The 16,067-nt window shown below is 39.1% G+C and overlaps 2 protein-coding genes across 2 annotated transcripts; one reads left to right on the forward strand and one right to left on the reverse strand.

Moving 5' to 3' along the window:
* Positions 1-286: 286 nt before the first annotated feature.
* LOC114239377 (ionotropic receptor 84a) lies at positions 287-14,040 on the forward strand. Its single transcript, XM_089735076.1, has 12 exons — positions 287-486; positions 2,770-2,915; positions 3,885-4,044; positions 4,937-5,129; positions 5,617-5,786; positions 7,478-7,704; positions 8,742-8,841; positions 9,886-10,064; positions 10,922-11,026; positions 11,683-11,849; positions 13,012-13,209; positions 13,798-14,040. Exons 1-12 carry the CDS (start codon positions 336-338, stop codon positions 13,823-13,825), a joined length of 1,824 nt encoding a protein of 607 aa, XP_089591202.1. The 5' UTR covers positions 287-335; the 3' UTR covers positions 13,826-14,040.
* Positions 14,041-15,281: 1,241 nt separating this feature from the next.
* LOC114239265 (uncharacterized) lies at positions 15,282-15,773 on the reverse strand. The gene has a single exon (XM_028169385.1). It carries the CDS (start codon positions 15,771-15,773, stop codon positions 15,282-15,284), a length of 492 nt encoding a protein of 163 aa, XP_028025186.1.
* Positions 15,774-16,067: the final 294 nt, after the last annotated feature.

A 16,067-nucleotide genomic window follows, 5' to 3' on the forward strand; every position in this document is an offset into this window, starting at 1 on the left:
AAAACTATATTATGTCCTTTGTTCACAAGAACATTAGGTTTTCTCCACTTAGAGGCGTAAGCACGGATGCATACAATTTCGAATTATCAAGTCGCCAACATGAATCGTAATATCGACAAACAAAATAATGTTCTTGAAAGTGAAACAAAACGATTCTCTTTGTGTAGACAATTTTCTTGTCACAAAGAAATTTCGTCGTCACCATAAAGAAAATGTTGAAATTGTCGTCAGTTAAATTTCGTATAATGTAGCGGGTATAAATAAGGCTGAATTTAAATTAGGCTTAGAAAATAAAACAAAAGAACGTGATTCAAACGAAGGAAAGTTCTCTTTCTATGATAAAGATGTTAGCGATTTTCGTTTTGATTATGATGTCGACGCTGGTTACGGCGAAAGATGCAGCTGCGATTGATTTTGTAATTAAGTTTATTGGAAACGAAAACAAACCGAGTGACCTGGTCTATGGAGGGCTTTGTTGGGGCAAACGTGAGTATTTCTAACACATAAAAGAAAGAAAAAGAATATTACCAATAGCATGTTATTATAAAAGAAAGAAAAAGAATATTTACCAATAGAGAGCTCGATAGAAAACCACTCCCGACCGGCGCCCTCTTCTTCGATGTAGCGAAGGCGTTCGACAAAGTCTGGCACAACGGTTTGATCTACAAACTGTACAACATGGGAGTGCCAGACAGACTCGTGCTCATCATACGAGACTTCTGGTCGAACTGTTCATTTCGATATCGAGTAGAGGGAACTCGTTCTCGTCCCCGTCATCTGACAGCCGGAGTTCCGCAAGGCTCCGCACTCTCCCCGTTACTATTTAGCTTGTATATCAACGATATACCCCGGTCTCCGGAGACCCATCTAGCGCTCTTCGCCGATGACACGGCTATCTACTACTCGTGTAGGAAGATGTCGTTGCTTCATCGGCGACTCCAGATCGCAGTAACCACCATGGGACAGTGGTTCCGGAAGTGGCGAATAGACATCAACCCCACGAAAAGCACAGCGGTGCTATTCAAAAGGGGTCGCCCTCCGAATACCACTTCGAGCACCCCACTCCCCAATAGGCGCGTAAACACCTCCGCCGTTAGCCCCATCACTCTCTTTGACCAGCCCATACCGTGGGCCTCGAAGGTCAAATACCTAGGCGTCACCCTAGACAGAGGGATGACATTCCGTCCCCACGTAAAAACGGTACGCGATCGCGCCGCGTTTATACTAGGACGACTCTACCCAATGCTTTGTAGACGAAGCAAACTGTCCCTCCGTAACAAGGTAACCCTCTACAAAACTTGCATACGCCCCGTCATGACGTATGCAAGCGTAGTGTTCGCTCACGCGGCCCGCACCAACTTGAAACCCCTTCAGGTTATACAATCCCGATTCTGCAGGATAGCCGTCGGAGCACCATGGTTCCAGAGGAACGTGGACCTCCACGATGACCTGGAGCTCGACCCCGTTAGTAAGTATCTACAGTCGGCATCGCTGCGCCACTTTGAGAAGGCGGCACGACATGAGAACCCTCTTGTCGTGGCCGCCGGAAACTACATACCCGATCCTGTAGACCGTTTGGTAAACCGTCGACGTCGCCCAAAGCACGTCATCACGGATCCTCCTGATCCATTAACGGTGCTTTTAGGCAATACAAGCACCGGTCACCGTCCTCGCCGAACCCGTCGCTTGCGACGAAGGGCTCGACGAGCGAATTAACCCACAGACACAGCCCACTGAGTTTCTCGCCGGATCTTCTCAGTGGGTCGCGCTTCCGATCCGGTGGTAGATTCTGCGAAGCACTGCTCTTGCTAGGGCGGTGTTAGCAATTCTCCGGTTTGAGCCCCGCGAGCTCACCTACACAAGCTAGGGTACGCTGGAATAGCCTCTCAAGGCTATCAGCATAGGTAGGAAAAAAAAAAAAAAAAAAAAAAATATAGAAAACCACTCATTTTTAGGGGAGCTAAAGCAAGGTACAAGCCCGTACGGGTGGCTAATCATGTCTTCCAATTTCAAGGGAGAAATAGAGTTCAAATTTCAATCAGGTGAGCTCTCTTCACAAAATCCGAGCACGTGAAGTCTGTTGGTGAAATAACGAATGTAGAAAAAGTCTCATATGTAAAAAGTCTAGTAAACAGTTTTGTAATTGTAATAATTTGATATTATAAGCCTTTATAAGTTTTAATTGTGTCTTCATTGTCGCCTCGTGGTCTCCGTTTTTAGTGTCTATAACTAATTTTTATCGTATAGTGTTTTCCATAATAGATTTTAATAATTTTTATAAAATTTCCGAAAATCTTAATACCCAATGCTTGACATTAACATCTTCATCATCAATCATCATCATCATCAATTTCGAATCGTCCAATTTTATGTTCAAATGTCCATTAATTCTTTAAAAAGAACTATTGATCAAAGTTGCTTGCATCTTTTTTTTTCTTTTTTTATTGCTTAGATGGGTAGACGAGCTCACAGCCCACTTGGTTTTAAGTTGTTACTGGAGCCCATGGACATCTACAACGTAAATGCGCCACCCACCTTGAGATATAAGTTCCAAGATCTCAGTATCTCAGTTACGACGGCTGCCCCATCCTTCAATCCGAAACCCATTACTGCTTCACGGCAGAAAAAGGCAGGGTGGTGGTACCTACTCGCCCGGACTCACAAGAGGTCCTACCACCAGTAAACCAGATCTGAAGTTATACTACTGAATTTGAAGTTACCGGCAAAATGTCTCTATATTCTAGATTTATACATTTTAAAGTCTTTCAGATGCCGAATTGAATTTCGTGAAAGCAGCCAAAGATAAAGGAGTAAGAGCTTCGGGGTCTTTGAATACGAGAGTAGCGTATCACGAACAAGATATTGTTTTCCTCGCCGACTTAGACTGCAACGGATCTCATGATTTCCTCTATAATGTACGTTCGTTGTGATCATTGCGGAATACTTTCTTTGTGTTAATACGGTTATCCATTTAAAATACTCTCAGGCCCCTTTCCATGGTTATTCTTACTATTCTGGAAACTTCTATTTAGAGTAATAACAGCAATTTTAAAAGTATTGTAGCGGTAACCATCATACAACACAAGATATTTGACAAATTCCTGAATCTCACTTACAACATTTTCAAGAGAAGTCTGCATATATACAAGTTCCGAACAACAACATTTGGACCGTCGGTCTACCGAGTAAATTAACCCTCAGACACAGCCCACTGAGTTTCCCGCCGGATCTTCTCAGTGGGTCGCGTTTCTGATCCGGTGCTAGATTCTGCGAAGCACGGCTCTTGCTAGGGTTCGTGTTAGCAAAGTCGTCAGGCTTGAGCTCCGTGAGCTTCACCTAATTCGGCGAATCTAGAATAACAAACACCTCGAGATTACAAAACAAGGTTAAAAAAAGCATCAGCTTATATGATAAACGAAAATCCATTTCGTAGATTACCAAATGTAACTTAATTCTTTTCGCATCAACTTTGACGAGCTGTAAAGATTTCAACAAAACTTATACAAACTAATCGAAAACTTATATCGTATTTTCTATCATCAGAGCCAATTTTTTTAAAACTATCATAATAGAAGGGAATGATGAGTTTCTTAATTCGGGCGTACAGTTATGATGCCACGTGATTTTTTCAGAACAGACTGCCCAGTATGGGTATTTTAGATAACTTTATCTAATAATATAGCTGTGATTGATGATACTCATGATTCAATGTTAAAGAGTTGAGTCTTTCTTCCGGATTGTGCTTCTGACGAAGTCTTGTCCAATCTGGACCAGGATCCAATAAAAAGGACAGGAAAAATGTAGAAATTCAGGTGTTGCTATTTTTGGTCTTATGTTTTTTCTCTCTCTGTATTTGTTTCCAAATAGACATTTTATCGTTACAGGCCTCTTCAAAACATCTCTTTCGTTTTCCATACCGTTGGTTGGTACTTCTGAATTCAACTAATGAAGCGAAGTTGATGTATCTCTGGAGAATTCCGCTGTTGATAACCAGCGATTTAGTGCTGGCGCGAAGATATGAAGACCTCTTTGAACTTGTAGAACGTTAGTAGTTTTAAAATGATCAAAAGTATTTTTACGGCTTTGGAATGAGCTCCCCTCCACGGTGTTTCCCGAGCGCTAGGACTTGTCCATCTTCAAACAAGGTTTGTGGAGAGTACTCAACGGTAGGCAGCGGCTTGGTTCTGCTCCTGGCATTGCTGAGTCCATGGGCGACGGTAACCACTCACTATCAGATAGGCCGTATGTTCGTCTGCCTACGAGGGCAATCAAAAAAAATACTTTAAAGTAGTCTTTCATAACGCCTTACCTAAAGCTAAGATAGTAAAATGGCTTTAAGTGCTTTACTGATTAAGGGCAAAGTATTAAATCTGTTAGTCTTGTTAATATAATATCAAACTAGTTTGCTAATCTATTCAAATAAAGAAATGAATAAAGCGTGAAAAGGATTTGCGCTTGTGTTAAAGCAAGAATATCCCAGTACCAAATCTATACTAATATTATAAAGAGGAAAGATTTGTTTGTTTGTTTGTATTGAATAGACTCCGAAACTACTGAACCGATTTGAAAAATAGTGACATAGGCTATATAACCTTTTTTGAAAAAAATTAGGGATACTTACTAAAACTCCAATAGGTGTAAAAAAATTGCCTAAAATATTCTTTACATCGCGTGCCCTGCGAAAACTATTGATGATAGAATAAAATAATGTACGACGACTTTGTAGAACACATTATTGTTTACAAAAAGTGTCGCGACAGCATATGTCTAACTATTATATTTATGCCGCAAGTGTTCTTTTATTTTAAAAAATAAAATTAGAAATTAGAATTAGAAAATAAATAGAATTTTTTGTTAAAGACCCGAGCGGAGCCGAAGCTGACCGCTTGTATTTGATAAATTTCCACTGAACACCCATAAATACTTTGGTTTACAGTACACAAACCAGCACCAAGTGGTTCCATGATAACCACACCGCGTGGTTTCTTTAATGGTTCGCTAATAGATATGCGCCCTCAGAAAGAGCTCTATAGGAGACGCAGAAACCTAATGGGCCATCATCTGACCATGGCCAATATCATACAAGACAGTAACACCACGAAATACTATTTACCGAGGGATGATAGACTGTAAGGATATTTATTTGAGTACTTTTTAGTAATGGATTGTAATTCTCCAGATAAACTCTACGGCAGCAAATTATAGGCTAGAGAAGTTGTCCTGAAGTCGTCGTGACCTAAAGGGTAAGACGTCCGGTGCATTCGTATCTAGCGATGCAATGGTGTTCGAATCTCGCAGACGGGTACCAATTTTACTAATGAAATACGTACTTGACAAATGTTCACCATTGACTTCCACGGTGAAGGAATAACATCGTGTAATAAAAATCAAACCCGCAAAATTTTAATTTAATGCTTGACAACAAAAACATCTAATGTATCGTGTAAAGTAAGAAAAGCATTTAATTTTAATAGGCTTATAAATTGATCTATGCTTAGCAGATCTATTTTCGTGCCGTTCAAGATGAGTCAATAAGTTTTTTAATTTTTTCTTTTAATTAAAATCATTGCTGATTGTATGGTCTGTATGCCCGTCTGTATTAATATATTTGAATAGGCAGTTACACCACGACGCAGTTGCTAAAGTCTGCTGGGTTTTTGCGAAAGTGGCCTTCGAGCTACTAAATGCGACACCTCAGTACATATTCAGCTACAGATTTGGATATAAAGTGAACGGTCAGTGGTCCGGAATGGTGCGGGACATAGGCGATAATAAGGCTGATTTGGGTAAGCGCTACAAGCTGTAGAGATATAGTACAGGCTAGTGTAGAGAAAGACGTAGTGTACGTAGGCCTGCCACAAGGTGGACTTTTTCCCTACCTAAACTGATAGTCTTGAGAGGCTATGTCAGCGTAACCCTAACGTGTAGGTGAGCTCTCGGGGCTCAAACCAGGAGGCGTTGCTAACACTGGCCCTAGCAAGAGCTGTGCTTCGCAGAATTTACCACCGGATCGAAAACGCGACTCACTGAGAAGACACGGCGAGAAATTCAATAAGCTGTCTATGGGCTAGTTTACTCGCCGAATCCTTAGTCGCAGGCGATGGGTTCGACGAGAAAAGGTGGACGACCTATTGAGGTTCACGAGGATCCGAGGAATATAATAGCAATATCGCTCACAGATTACCAAGTAGATACTAAGTACAAGTATATGTGAAAAAAACGCTTCGTTGCAACCTTTAAGCTTTCTTATGAGATGCACGAATGATTAATTCTGAGAACGGATTGAGACAAGAAATGAAGCTTCATTATTTATTAAAATTTAATTATATAGAACTTGGTCTAATCTAATCTAATCTAATCTAATCTAATCTAGTCTATTCTATTCTATAGTTTATCCTTTAGAAACAAATGTATGTAGTAAATGCACCTATGCAGATTACATAATGGTAATGGAATTTTTGCATACTAAAATTATGACGTACTGGAACCGACTTAACCTTCACCTTCAATACCTAAGTAAATTATTAAAATAAATAAACACTTATAAATTAATGATTTACATTAAATTCGAACGGTCTGGGACATTATATCGTCGTATGGGTAATGGTAACACAGGTATATTCAGATTGTAGACTTAGATATTAGCTATTTATTATTTACTCAGTTATTGATGATACATTATGACTAGACCGTAAAAATTTAAATAAGAACCACAGAATACTTTTGCTTTGGTTCCCGCAACATATAATCGTCACCATAGTCATGTCTACTTGAATAATGTCATTTGCCTTGACATATCAGGTCGGAGTCTTCATCGTATAATATAACAGCTCTCCTAACCATCAAATAACATAATAAGTAAACTGTCTTTAGTCAACTTCGCAGAGGGTCAAAAACCCCAGTAAGAACTGATTCAGTTTTACTATCAACCCAGAATGTTTGACGCGATAACGTCTTAAAAATCGATGAACAATCGGCTACGTGAACGAAAAAGTGTCACGTTCCGTTCAGAGCAACGTGCAAGCGAGAGCGCGGAACAAGCGATAGAGAGGCACGATCAGCCCAAGCGTTGGCTTGTGACACATTTACCTATCTTCTCACGTGACGTCAGAGCTAGCAGTTCGAGTAATTCTGCTACTGACGTTATCACGTAAAACTATCGTCCGTAAACCAAATTTACAGCTACGAGCTCACAACAGCCCACCTGGTGTTAAGTGGTTACTGGAGCCAATAGACATCTACAACGTAAATGCGCCACCCACCTTGAGATACAATTTCTAAGGTCTTAAGTATAGTTACAACGGCTGCCCCACCCTTCAAACCGAAACGCATTTCTACTTCACGGTAGAAATAGGCAGGGTGGTGATACCTACCCCCGCGGAGTCACAAGAGGTCTTACCACCAGTAAATTTTAACCAGACAATCAATAATTTTGTTTACCAAGAATACGATCTTCATTATTCACTGTCTTTCAAAGGAACCAACTGCGTGCTTTTCAAAGAACGTCTCGAGATAATTACGTACACGGATCTGGTAGCACCGATGCGGATGCGCTTTGTGTTCAGACAGCCACCGTTGGCATACGTCGCCAATATTTTCGCTTTGCCGTTCTCAACTGGAGTATGGATGGCGGTAGCGATAGCTTCAATTGCGTCGACAGTGACGCTATACATTACCAGTCTGTGGGAGATTCGAATCGAAAAGGTAAGACAAAATATCCTTTTAGATCCTTATCTTCTATCTATCTATATATATAAAAATGAATTGCTGTTCGTTAGTCTCGCTAAAACTCGAGAACAGCTGGACCGATTTGGCTAATTTTGGTCTTGAATTATTTGTCGAAGTCCAGAGAAGGTTTAAAAGGTAGATAAATATGAAAATTGGAATTAAATAAAGCTTAGGTCTTTTATTTATCGATTGAGGCACTACGAAGTCTGCCGGGTCAGCTAGTACTAATATATAAATCTACAGTGGTTTTTATGGATGTTCCGTTATAAGTACTGAACCATGCATCCGGTTGACTTGAAACTTGGTATCCATGTAGAAAATACATGTACTTAATGGATAGGCTATTGTTTATGTGTGTTGGGCTCCCTACAGCAGTTGCGGGGACCTTAATGATGAGAATCTTTGTGGGGGTGAGAAATAATAATATTAATTTTAAATGCCCAGCGAAGCGGACGGGAACGGCTAGTTACTTAATATTGTTGATGGTATTTGCATTATAGAAAGTCATGTAGAAAATCGAACGAAAAATCTTCAGATTCCGTTCTTCAGATTACGTATTTGAAGTAAAGAAACCAACACAATAATTTATGTTACTTACAGTCTGCTAGCGTCTTTGACTCACATAACAAACTAAAGAAGAATAACAAAAGAATGTTGCTATGAAAACAATGAGCTTGTTGACTGTTTGTATGTGTGTCTGGAATAATAATTAATTAGCTTTATATTCCTGTGTCAATCCATATTCTACACGACATATTATATTCTATCCTTTTACAGCATATAGGATACCATTTATTATCAAGAATATGAAAGGCCTATTCACGTTCAAACAATGGTACATATTTTGAATAAATTGGATATAGTTTGAACCCTGGGAAGGAAGGCTAGCTCTCATCCCACTGCTGATTACGGGTATTTATCCGTGGCATATAGTGGCGTGTCGTATCAACGTGGCGAAACTACGGACAAAGACCTAGTCGGCTTTTAATGCTTAAAACCTTCCTAATTTGTAGAATCCAACTCAACTAGACGGCAGCATCGGAGATGCATTACTGCTGACAATGAGTGCTGTCACTCGACAGGGCTGCTTCATCGAACCAAGAAGAACACCAGGTAAATGTCCGCCTCTGATATTATTAGTCAATAAATGTCTCATATGAAAATGATATTAAGATTTATCCCCAATGGTGAAAAACCTGACCTCAAATACGTAAATGCTGCCACCAACCTTGAGATGTCTCAACTCATGTGAGTTTGAAAGCTCTATTGTATGCTATGCTTGGCATGACATGGTAGTGTGGGGTACAGAACTGCATGGTATGGTATGGACGGCATGGTATGGTATGGTATGGTATGGTATGGTATGGTATGGTATGGTATGGTATGGTATGGTATGGTATGGTATGGTATGGTATGGTATGGTATGGTATGGTATGGTATGGTATGGTATGGTATGGTATGGTATGGTATGGTATGGTATGGTATGGTATGGTATGGTATGGTATGGTATGGTATGGTATGGTATGGTATGGTATGGTATGGTATGGTATGGTGTGGTATGGTATGGTATGGTATGGTATGGTATGGTATGGTATGGTATGGTATGGTATGGTATGGTATGGTATGGTATGGTATGGTATGGTATGGTATGGTATGGTATGGTATGGTATGGTATGGTATGGTATGGTATGGTATGGTATGGTATGGTATTGTATGGTATTGTATGGTATGGTATGGTATGGTATGGTATGGTATGGTATGGTATGGTATGGTATGGTATGGTATGGTATGGTATGGTATGGTATGGTATGGTATGGTATGGTATGGTATGGTATGGTATGGTATGGTATGGTATGGTATGGTATGGTATGGTATGGTATGGTATGGTATGGTATGGTATGGTATGGTATGGTATGGTATGGTATGGTATGGTATGGTATGGTATGGTATGGTATGGTATGGTATGGTATGGTATGGTATGGTATGGTATGGTATGGTATGGTATATTATGGTACGGAATGGCATGGTATGAATGGTGTGGTATGGTAAGGTAAGACAAGGCTTGGCATGGCATGGTAGAGTATGGTATTGTATGTGAGGTACGGTATGGTCGGTCATTTTAAAGTCTACTTATTAAAATCCAGGGTGACTTTGCAGGTAGAATAATGGAGTTCATTTTCTTCACGGCGCTAATGGCGTTGTACGCTGCCTACTCTGCTAACATCGTGGTGTTGCTGCAGGCGCCTTCCAATTCCATCACGAGCCTTGCGCAGTTGGCCGCATCCAAGGTCACGTTGGCTGCCAACGATGTGGACTATAATCGATTTGTTTTTAATGTATGATTAATTGATTAGTTTTTTTTATTGGAAAGAAGAAGAAGAACTTAAGCGCCACAGATGTTACGGCATAAATGTGACGGCTTTTTTCGGCTTGGAATCGAAGTCTCATTTGATTGAGATTACTCGTTGTTCTATTTCCGGGGCAGAAACAAGTAGGACGGTGGTGGATCGAGCTTTAAGATCTCACGACGCCCTTTGCCACTTCGATAAAGTGGCACATGAGAATCCACTCATCGTGGCCGCCGGAAAGGACCAAATTGTAAACAGTCGACGTCGCCCAAAACACGTCATTTCAGATCCTTCCGATCCACTAACGGTGCTTTTAGCTACCCCAAGCACCGGTCATCGTTCTCGTCGAACCCGTCGCTTGCGACGAAGGGCTCGGCGAGTAAAGTAAACCCACAGACTCAGCCCACTGAGTATCTCGCCGGATTTTCTCCGTGGGTCGCGTTTCCGAATCATTGGTAGATTCTGCGAAGCACGGCTCTTACTATGGTTTGCGTTATGGTCTGGTCTCGGGTATGTTAGGTTAGTCGAATATATTCTCAGGTGACTGACACAATATATTTTTCATGACATTTTAGCTGAACTCCAAACATTTACGTATTTATGTTCTCCAAATCGTATATCAGATTAAAAAGCAACCGAACAGGTTGCAGCTTGTTTGTTAGGTATAAGTTCAGTTCGGATGTGCGTCATTTCAAATTAATCTAGATGTACTCTGGATATTTATGCAGAATCTCCAAAGGTCAGGAGAGTCGAGAAAAAAAACAACAACAAACGAATCCGTCTAAAAACAATATTTATCTTTTACTCAATCCAAACTTTTTATTAAGCTCTACTGAAATTTTCAGGACGACATTGACCCTCTACACGTTTCTGTGCACAAAACGATCATCCCTGACAACGGAAAGCCACGGTTCCACGATATTGCAGATGGAGTCGAGAGAATTCGAAAGGTGGTGTACCTTTATGACTTAATTCTTTAGCACGGCAAAAATAAGCAGGCCTTTGGTAACTAACCAATCAGGGTTTGCCGTCTTTAACTTGCAAAATAATGAACATTCCTCATCATCCTCCAAAAAGTCCACTGAAAAAATCTCAGTAAATGACCACCGTTTTACTGAGATTATAGTTCATCCCATATCATCTCATATCATTTCATTTCATTTCATCCCAGTTGATTAATGTCTCAAATTAATCATCTTCATTTCATTTCACTCCATACCATTATTGGCGGTAGGACCTCTTGTGAGTCTGCGCGGGTAGGTACCACCACCCTGCCTATTTCTGCCGTGAAGCAGTAATGCGTTTCGGTTTGAAGGGTGGGGCAGCCGTTGTAACTTTGAGACCTTAGAACTTATATCTCAAGGTGGGTGGCGCATTTACGTTGTAGATGTCTATGGGCTCAAGTGACCACTTGACACCAGGTGGGCTGTGAGCTCGTCCACCCATCTAAGCAATAAAAAAATAATAATCAAAAATATCATTTTTCATAAAATTAAGAATATAAATTAAAATAGGACATGGTTTAAAGGTCTTAGTTACCAGGTCATAAAATCCCTTAAAAAAACCTAAATTTTAGTCGATAAACATAATTGAAACCTCTTTTCAGGGTCTATTCGCTTTCCACTCCATAGTCGAGCCGGTCTATCGGCGCATTGAGGAAACATTTCAGGAAAACGAAAAATGTGATCTAACCGAAGTGGACTACATAAACAGTTTAGATGCTTTCACGCCGGTCAAGAAAGATTCTCCGTATTTGGAACTGCTTAGAGTTTCGTAAGCGTTCATTCAAATATTCTATCAATATATTTTGAAGACATTTAAATTAAATACCTAACTACATTTAATTATATTCATTTGCGCATTATCAATGAAAAATATATAGATAATCTATAAAAATATAATATTAATTACATATTAGAGCAATATATATAAGTGTTTAGCTGTTTATTAATTAACGGGTATTCCGACATCTTTATTATAATATTAATATCGACGCAACGCTACTATTATGTATTATTATACTATTTACTTAAATAAAATAAGATATGTAACTATTTCCTTAATGTTAAAATTATTGGTTAACATTTAATATTAACGTTAACAATTAATTATGACTGTATTCAAGAGAACTCATGAACAAACTACCCCACGTTTTTTTTATTGCTTAGACGGGTGGACGGGCTCACGGACCCCTGATGTTGAGTGGTTACCGAAGCCCAAACCGAAACGCATTAATGCTTCACGGCAGAAATAGGCAGGATGGTGGCACCTATCCGTGCGGACTTACAAGACGTCCTACTACCAGTAATAACACAAACTATAATTTTTGCGGGTTTGATTTTTATTACACGATGTTATTCCTTCACCGTGGAAGTCAATCGTGAACATTTATTAAGTACGTATTTTATTAGAATAATTATTATTGGTACCTGCCGGCGAGATTCGAACGCCGATGCATCGCTACATACGTATGCACCGGACGTCTTATCCTTTAGGCCACGACGACTTCGACGGTGATTATTTTTAAAAACAACATGGCGCCAGTCGCGTCGTCATATTTAATCAGTACTAGCTGACCTGACAGACTTCGTAGTGCCTCAAACGATAAATAAAAGACCTAAACTTTTGTATAAAATAAATTTAAAACAAACAAAAGGAATCCGTCCGACGGGGGACACATCAAAGGAAAATCAACATTGTTATTTTTATTTAATTCCGAGCATTTTCATATTTATCTACCTTTTAAACCTTCTCTGGACTTCTACAAATAATTTAAGACCAAAATTAGCCAAATCGGTCCAGGCGTTCTCGAGTTTTAGCGAGACTAACGAACAGCAATTCATTTATATATATATATAGATATAGATTAATTTTTGCAGTAATATTCAGGGCAAAAAAAAGAACTAATCATAGACAATCTATTTTACTCGTACAGTTACAAACACGTGCGTGAAGTTGGTATTCAGGCGGCTTTGAACAAGCGCTATCAAGTACCCAAGCCTCGATGCGAGAGCAAAGCGGTCGCATTCAGCAGTGTCGGTCTTCTAGACCTTCAACCGGTCCTTATTATGATGATGTACGGCGTGGCTTTATCTCTAGCGATATTATTAGCGGAAATCATTGTTTTCAAAATGTGGGTATAACTTTTTTATTTTGTACACGGACAGTATAGATCAGTGATGGGCAAAGTACGGCCCGCGGGCCAACTCCGGCCCACGGAAGTAGTTAATGCGACCCGCCGAGAGTCCATCCATCCTAAATATTCTAGTCAGTATTTTGGCGCGTAAAATAAAATCTGACGTTTATAATTGAAAATCTTCGAATGTTTAATGAAAGCTCCTATTCGTCAGGGGTGTTTTGAGCTTTCTTTATCACATAATTAACTTACCATCATTATAATTATCTCGGCAGTCTGTCACAGGTATTAGTTTATTTATTGGAAAAAAACAATTCCTTTCACCTATCTATCATACCCCTCACGTCTCACACGCCTAATAAGGCGTAATAGTAAAAGGTATTTTGTTTATTAAAAAGCTTTAATGCAAAATGCATTTTTTCTATAATTCTGGCCCTCTAGGATTTCTTAAACTTTGTGGCCCGCCCTTAAAAATGTTTGCCCAGCACTGGTATAGATATTATGTTTTTATTAACACTATCTTGCATTGAATAAAAACTGCATTGTTACTCAAAATGTTCTAAACATGCATTTCTTGTTTTTCAGAAAAGAATACAACTGTAATTTTCATTAGCGGAAATTCACTATTGTCTCTCGTCTACAGCAACTTTCTTATAATTAAAGTTTGGTAGTAAAAGTTACAATTTACCGTGCATATTCATTTAAATAAAAATAGACGTATCTAACAGTCTTGTCTTTAATTTTTAAAGTAGAACACTCTAGCTACATGTTATTCTGTCTTTTAATTCTCAACCTCTCAAAAATAAAAAACAGTTCAACCTGCTTTAATATTTTTGGTTTTTTTTTTTTGTTGATGATGGATAAATCTAGCGATGTCCTCCACAAAAATATTACATTGTAAGTACACAATTTGTAAGAATCCCAAGATCTACTATGTAATGTTGAGTGACTAAACTTTGAATACTGTGGAAACAAAAATGATCCGCTTTTCAAGCCGGAACGCATGAATAAATCAACCAAATGATATCATCTAGCCCACAACGTATACGCAAGTACAATTATTACTATCTAACCAAACCTGTCAACAAGTAAAACAAACCTAACCAGTCTTTTTTTTTTATTGCTTAGATGAATAGACGAGCTCACAGCGCACCTGGTGTTAAGTGGTTACTGGAGCCCATAGACATCTACAACGTAAATGCGCCAGCCACCTTGAGATATAAGTTCTAATGTCTCAGCATAGTTACAACGGCTGCCCCACCCTTCAAACCGAAACGCATTATTGCTTCACGGCAGAAATAGGCAGGGTGGTGGTACCTACCCGCACGGACTCACAAGAGGTCCTAGCACCAGTAATTACACAAATTGTAATTTTGCGTCCAAAGAAAATCTGAGATAAATATTTCAAATCGGAATAGATTTTTGATAACGAAAAGCGGAGCGTCGCGTCAATCTAGCGGCCATAGATAATAATTTACCCGTATCAGTGTGCTTCATGCGAGTTTTTTAACGTTCTCGATAGCGTAAAAGTTAACTTAAATTTGTATGCAGTTAGAACAGCGCCCCTAGTGGCAAACTAAGGTAAACGTTCCAACTCCACTTGTACTAGGAACCAATAGTTCTATAGTTCTTGTTCACTAACAAGAAATAAAGATAATCAACTGAGAGAACGAATTTCAGAGCCCGTCTGATGATCAGTGATTACCGGAGCCCATGGATACCGTGGAGCCAACGTGATGCCACCACCCATCTTGAAACTAGAGGACAAAGTCTCAATTCTTTTGTGCTAATATGATCGCGAAATGAACCAAGAACTTAGATTCATAGTACGACTATTTCCCATAACTTTACCCAGTTATCAATATTCCATCCAATTCATCATCGCAGACTTTATTCTCAACCACGTGTAAAATGAAAAGTAAAGTTTCGTGTTATGTAACTGCGATGAATTTTAATGTTTCAATAATACACCTCCTCGTTATAAGAAAAATACGAATAATTAACATTATTTGATTTAAATAGCAATTCACTTCATTCCATTGTCATTCTTCTTCTTCTATAATTCTTCTTCATTCCACTATCTGCTCTTTTAGCTTACTGTGTTTATTTTCTAAGCCTTTGTGGGATCGTAGTGTGGGAGTTTTGCGAGGGGTTTCGACTTTACGAGTCCGAGGCGAACGTTTTCTAATTATTTTTGGAGGAACGGAAATTGGAAACGCTGCTTCTATAATATTCTGATTTTGTAAGCTCTTAGCTTTTGATTTAATTGGCAATGGCTGTATGTTTTTCTTTCTCTTGGGAACAGAGCATGAATCTCTTTTCGTTTCTTCGTACTGTACTGATGCAGACGTCTTGAAAGGTACCCTCCAATCGTCGAGCTTGCTTTCAGGACCGATTACTGTATTTTGTGAAAGTTTGCTCACCATAGTCTTGAGGTCACCTAAAGTTTTGCCGTGGTCGTTTACGTCATCTTGTAATTTATCAAGTTTCTTTTCGAAATGCTTGAAAGAAATCATAATACGCTGTAAAGCATCAGTGTGGCGCGCTCGCTGTAGTGCCATGATTATGTAAATGTAATATATTCACTGAAATTTGATTGCTTTAGCTTATTTAATTTTATTTTTTGTGTCACTTAGACATTTGTATGTTTTTGAGAATTTTTATCAAGGAGCTTTTTCTATCACGAAAAATATAATAATTGGGTATATGTAATGTAGCTTAATGTAATTGAAATATAAACAAAGGAAAATAGGTACTTAGATTTTGTAACGGATGTATAAAAAAATTGTTAGGTCTAAATACAGATTGTGTGACTTTTCAATTATTACGGAACAAAACGCAATTATTTGGAAAGA

The sequence above is a fragment of the Bombyx mandarina genome, chromosome 19, assembly GCF_030267445.1.
Source record: "Bombyx mandarina strain Sakado chromosome 19, ASM3026744v2".
Lineage (NCBI taxonomy): Eukaryota > Metazoa > Arthropoda > Insecta > Lepidoptera > Bombycidae > Bombyx > Bombyx mandarina.

What these genes read in the sequence shown, in the direction of transcription:
- LOC114239377 (XM_089735076.1), top strand. Translation starts at nt 336, where the DNA reads ATGATAAAGATGTTAGCGATTTTCGTTTTGATTATGATGTCGACGCTG. An exon ending in TTACCGAGGGATGATAGACT is followed by an intron (nt 5,130 to 5,616) that starts GTAAGGATATTT and finishes ATATTTGAATAG; the next exon opens with GCAGTTACACCACGACGCAG. An exon ending in GGGAGATTCGAATCGAAAAG is followed by an intron (nt 7,705 to 8,741) that starts GTAAGACAAAAT and finishes CCTAATTTGTAG; the next exon opens with AATCCAACTCAACTAGACGG.
- LOC114239265 (XM_028169385.1), bottom strand. Translation starts at nt 15,773, where the DNA reads ATGGCACTACAGCGAGCGCGCCACACTGATGCTTTACAGCGTATTATG.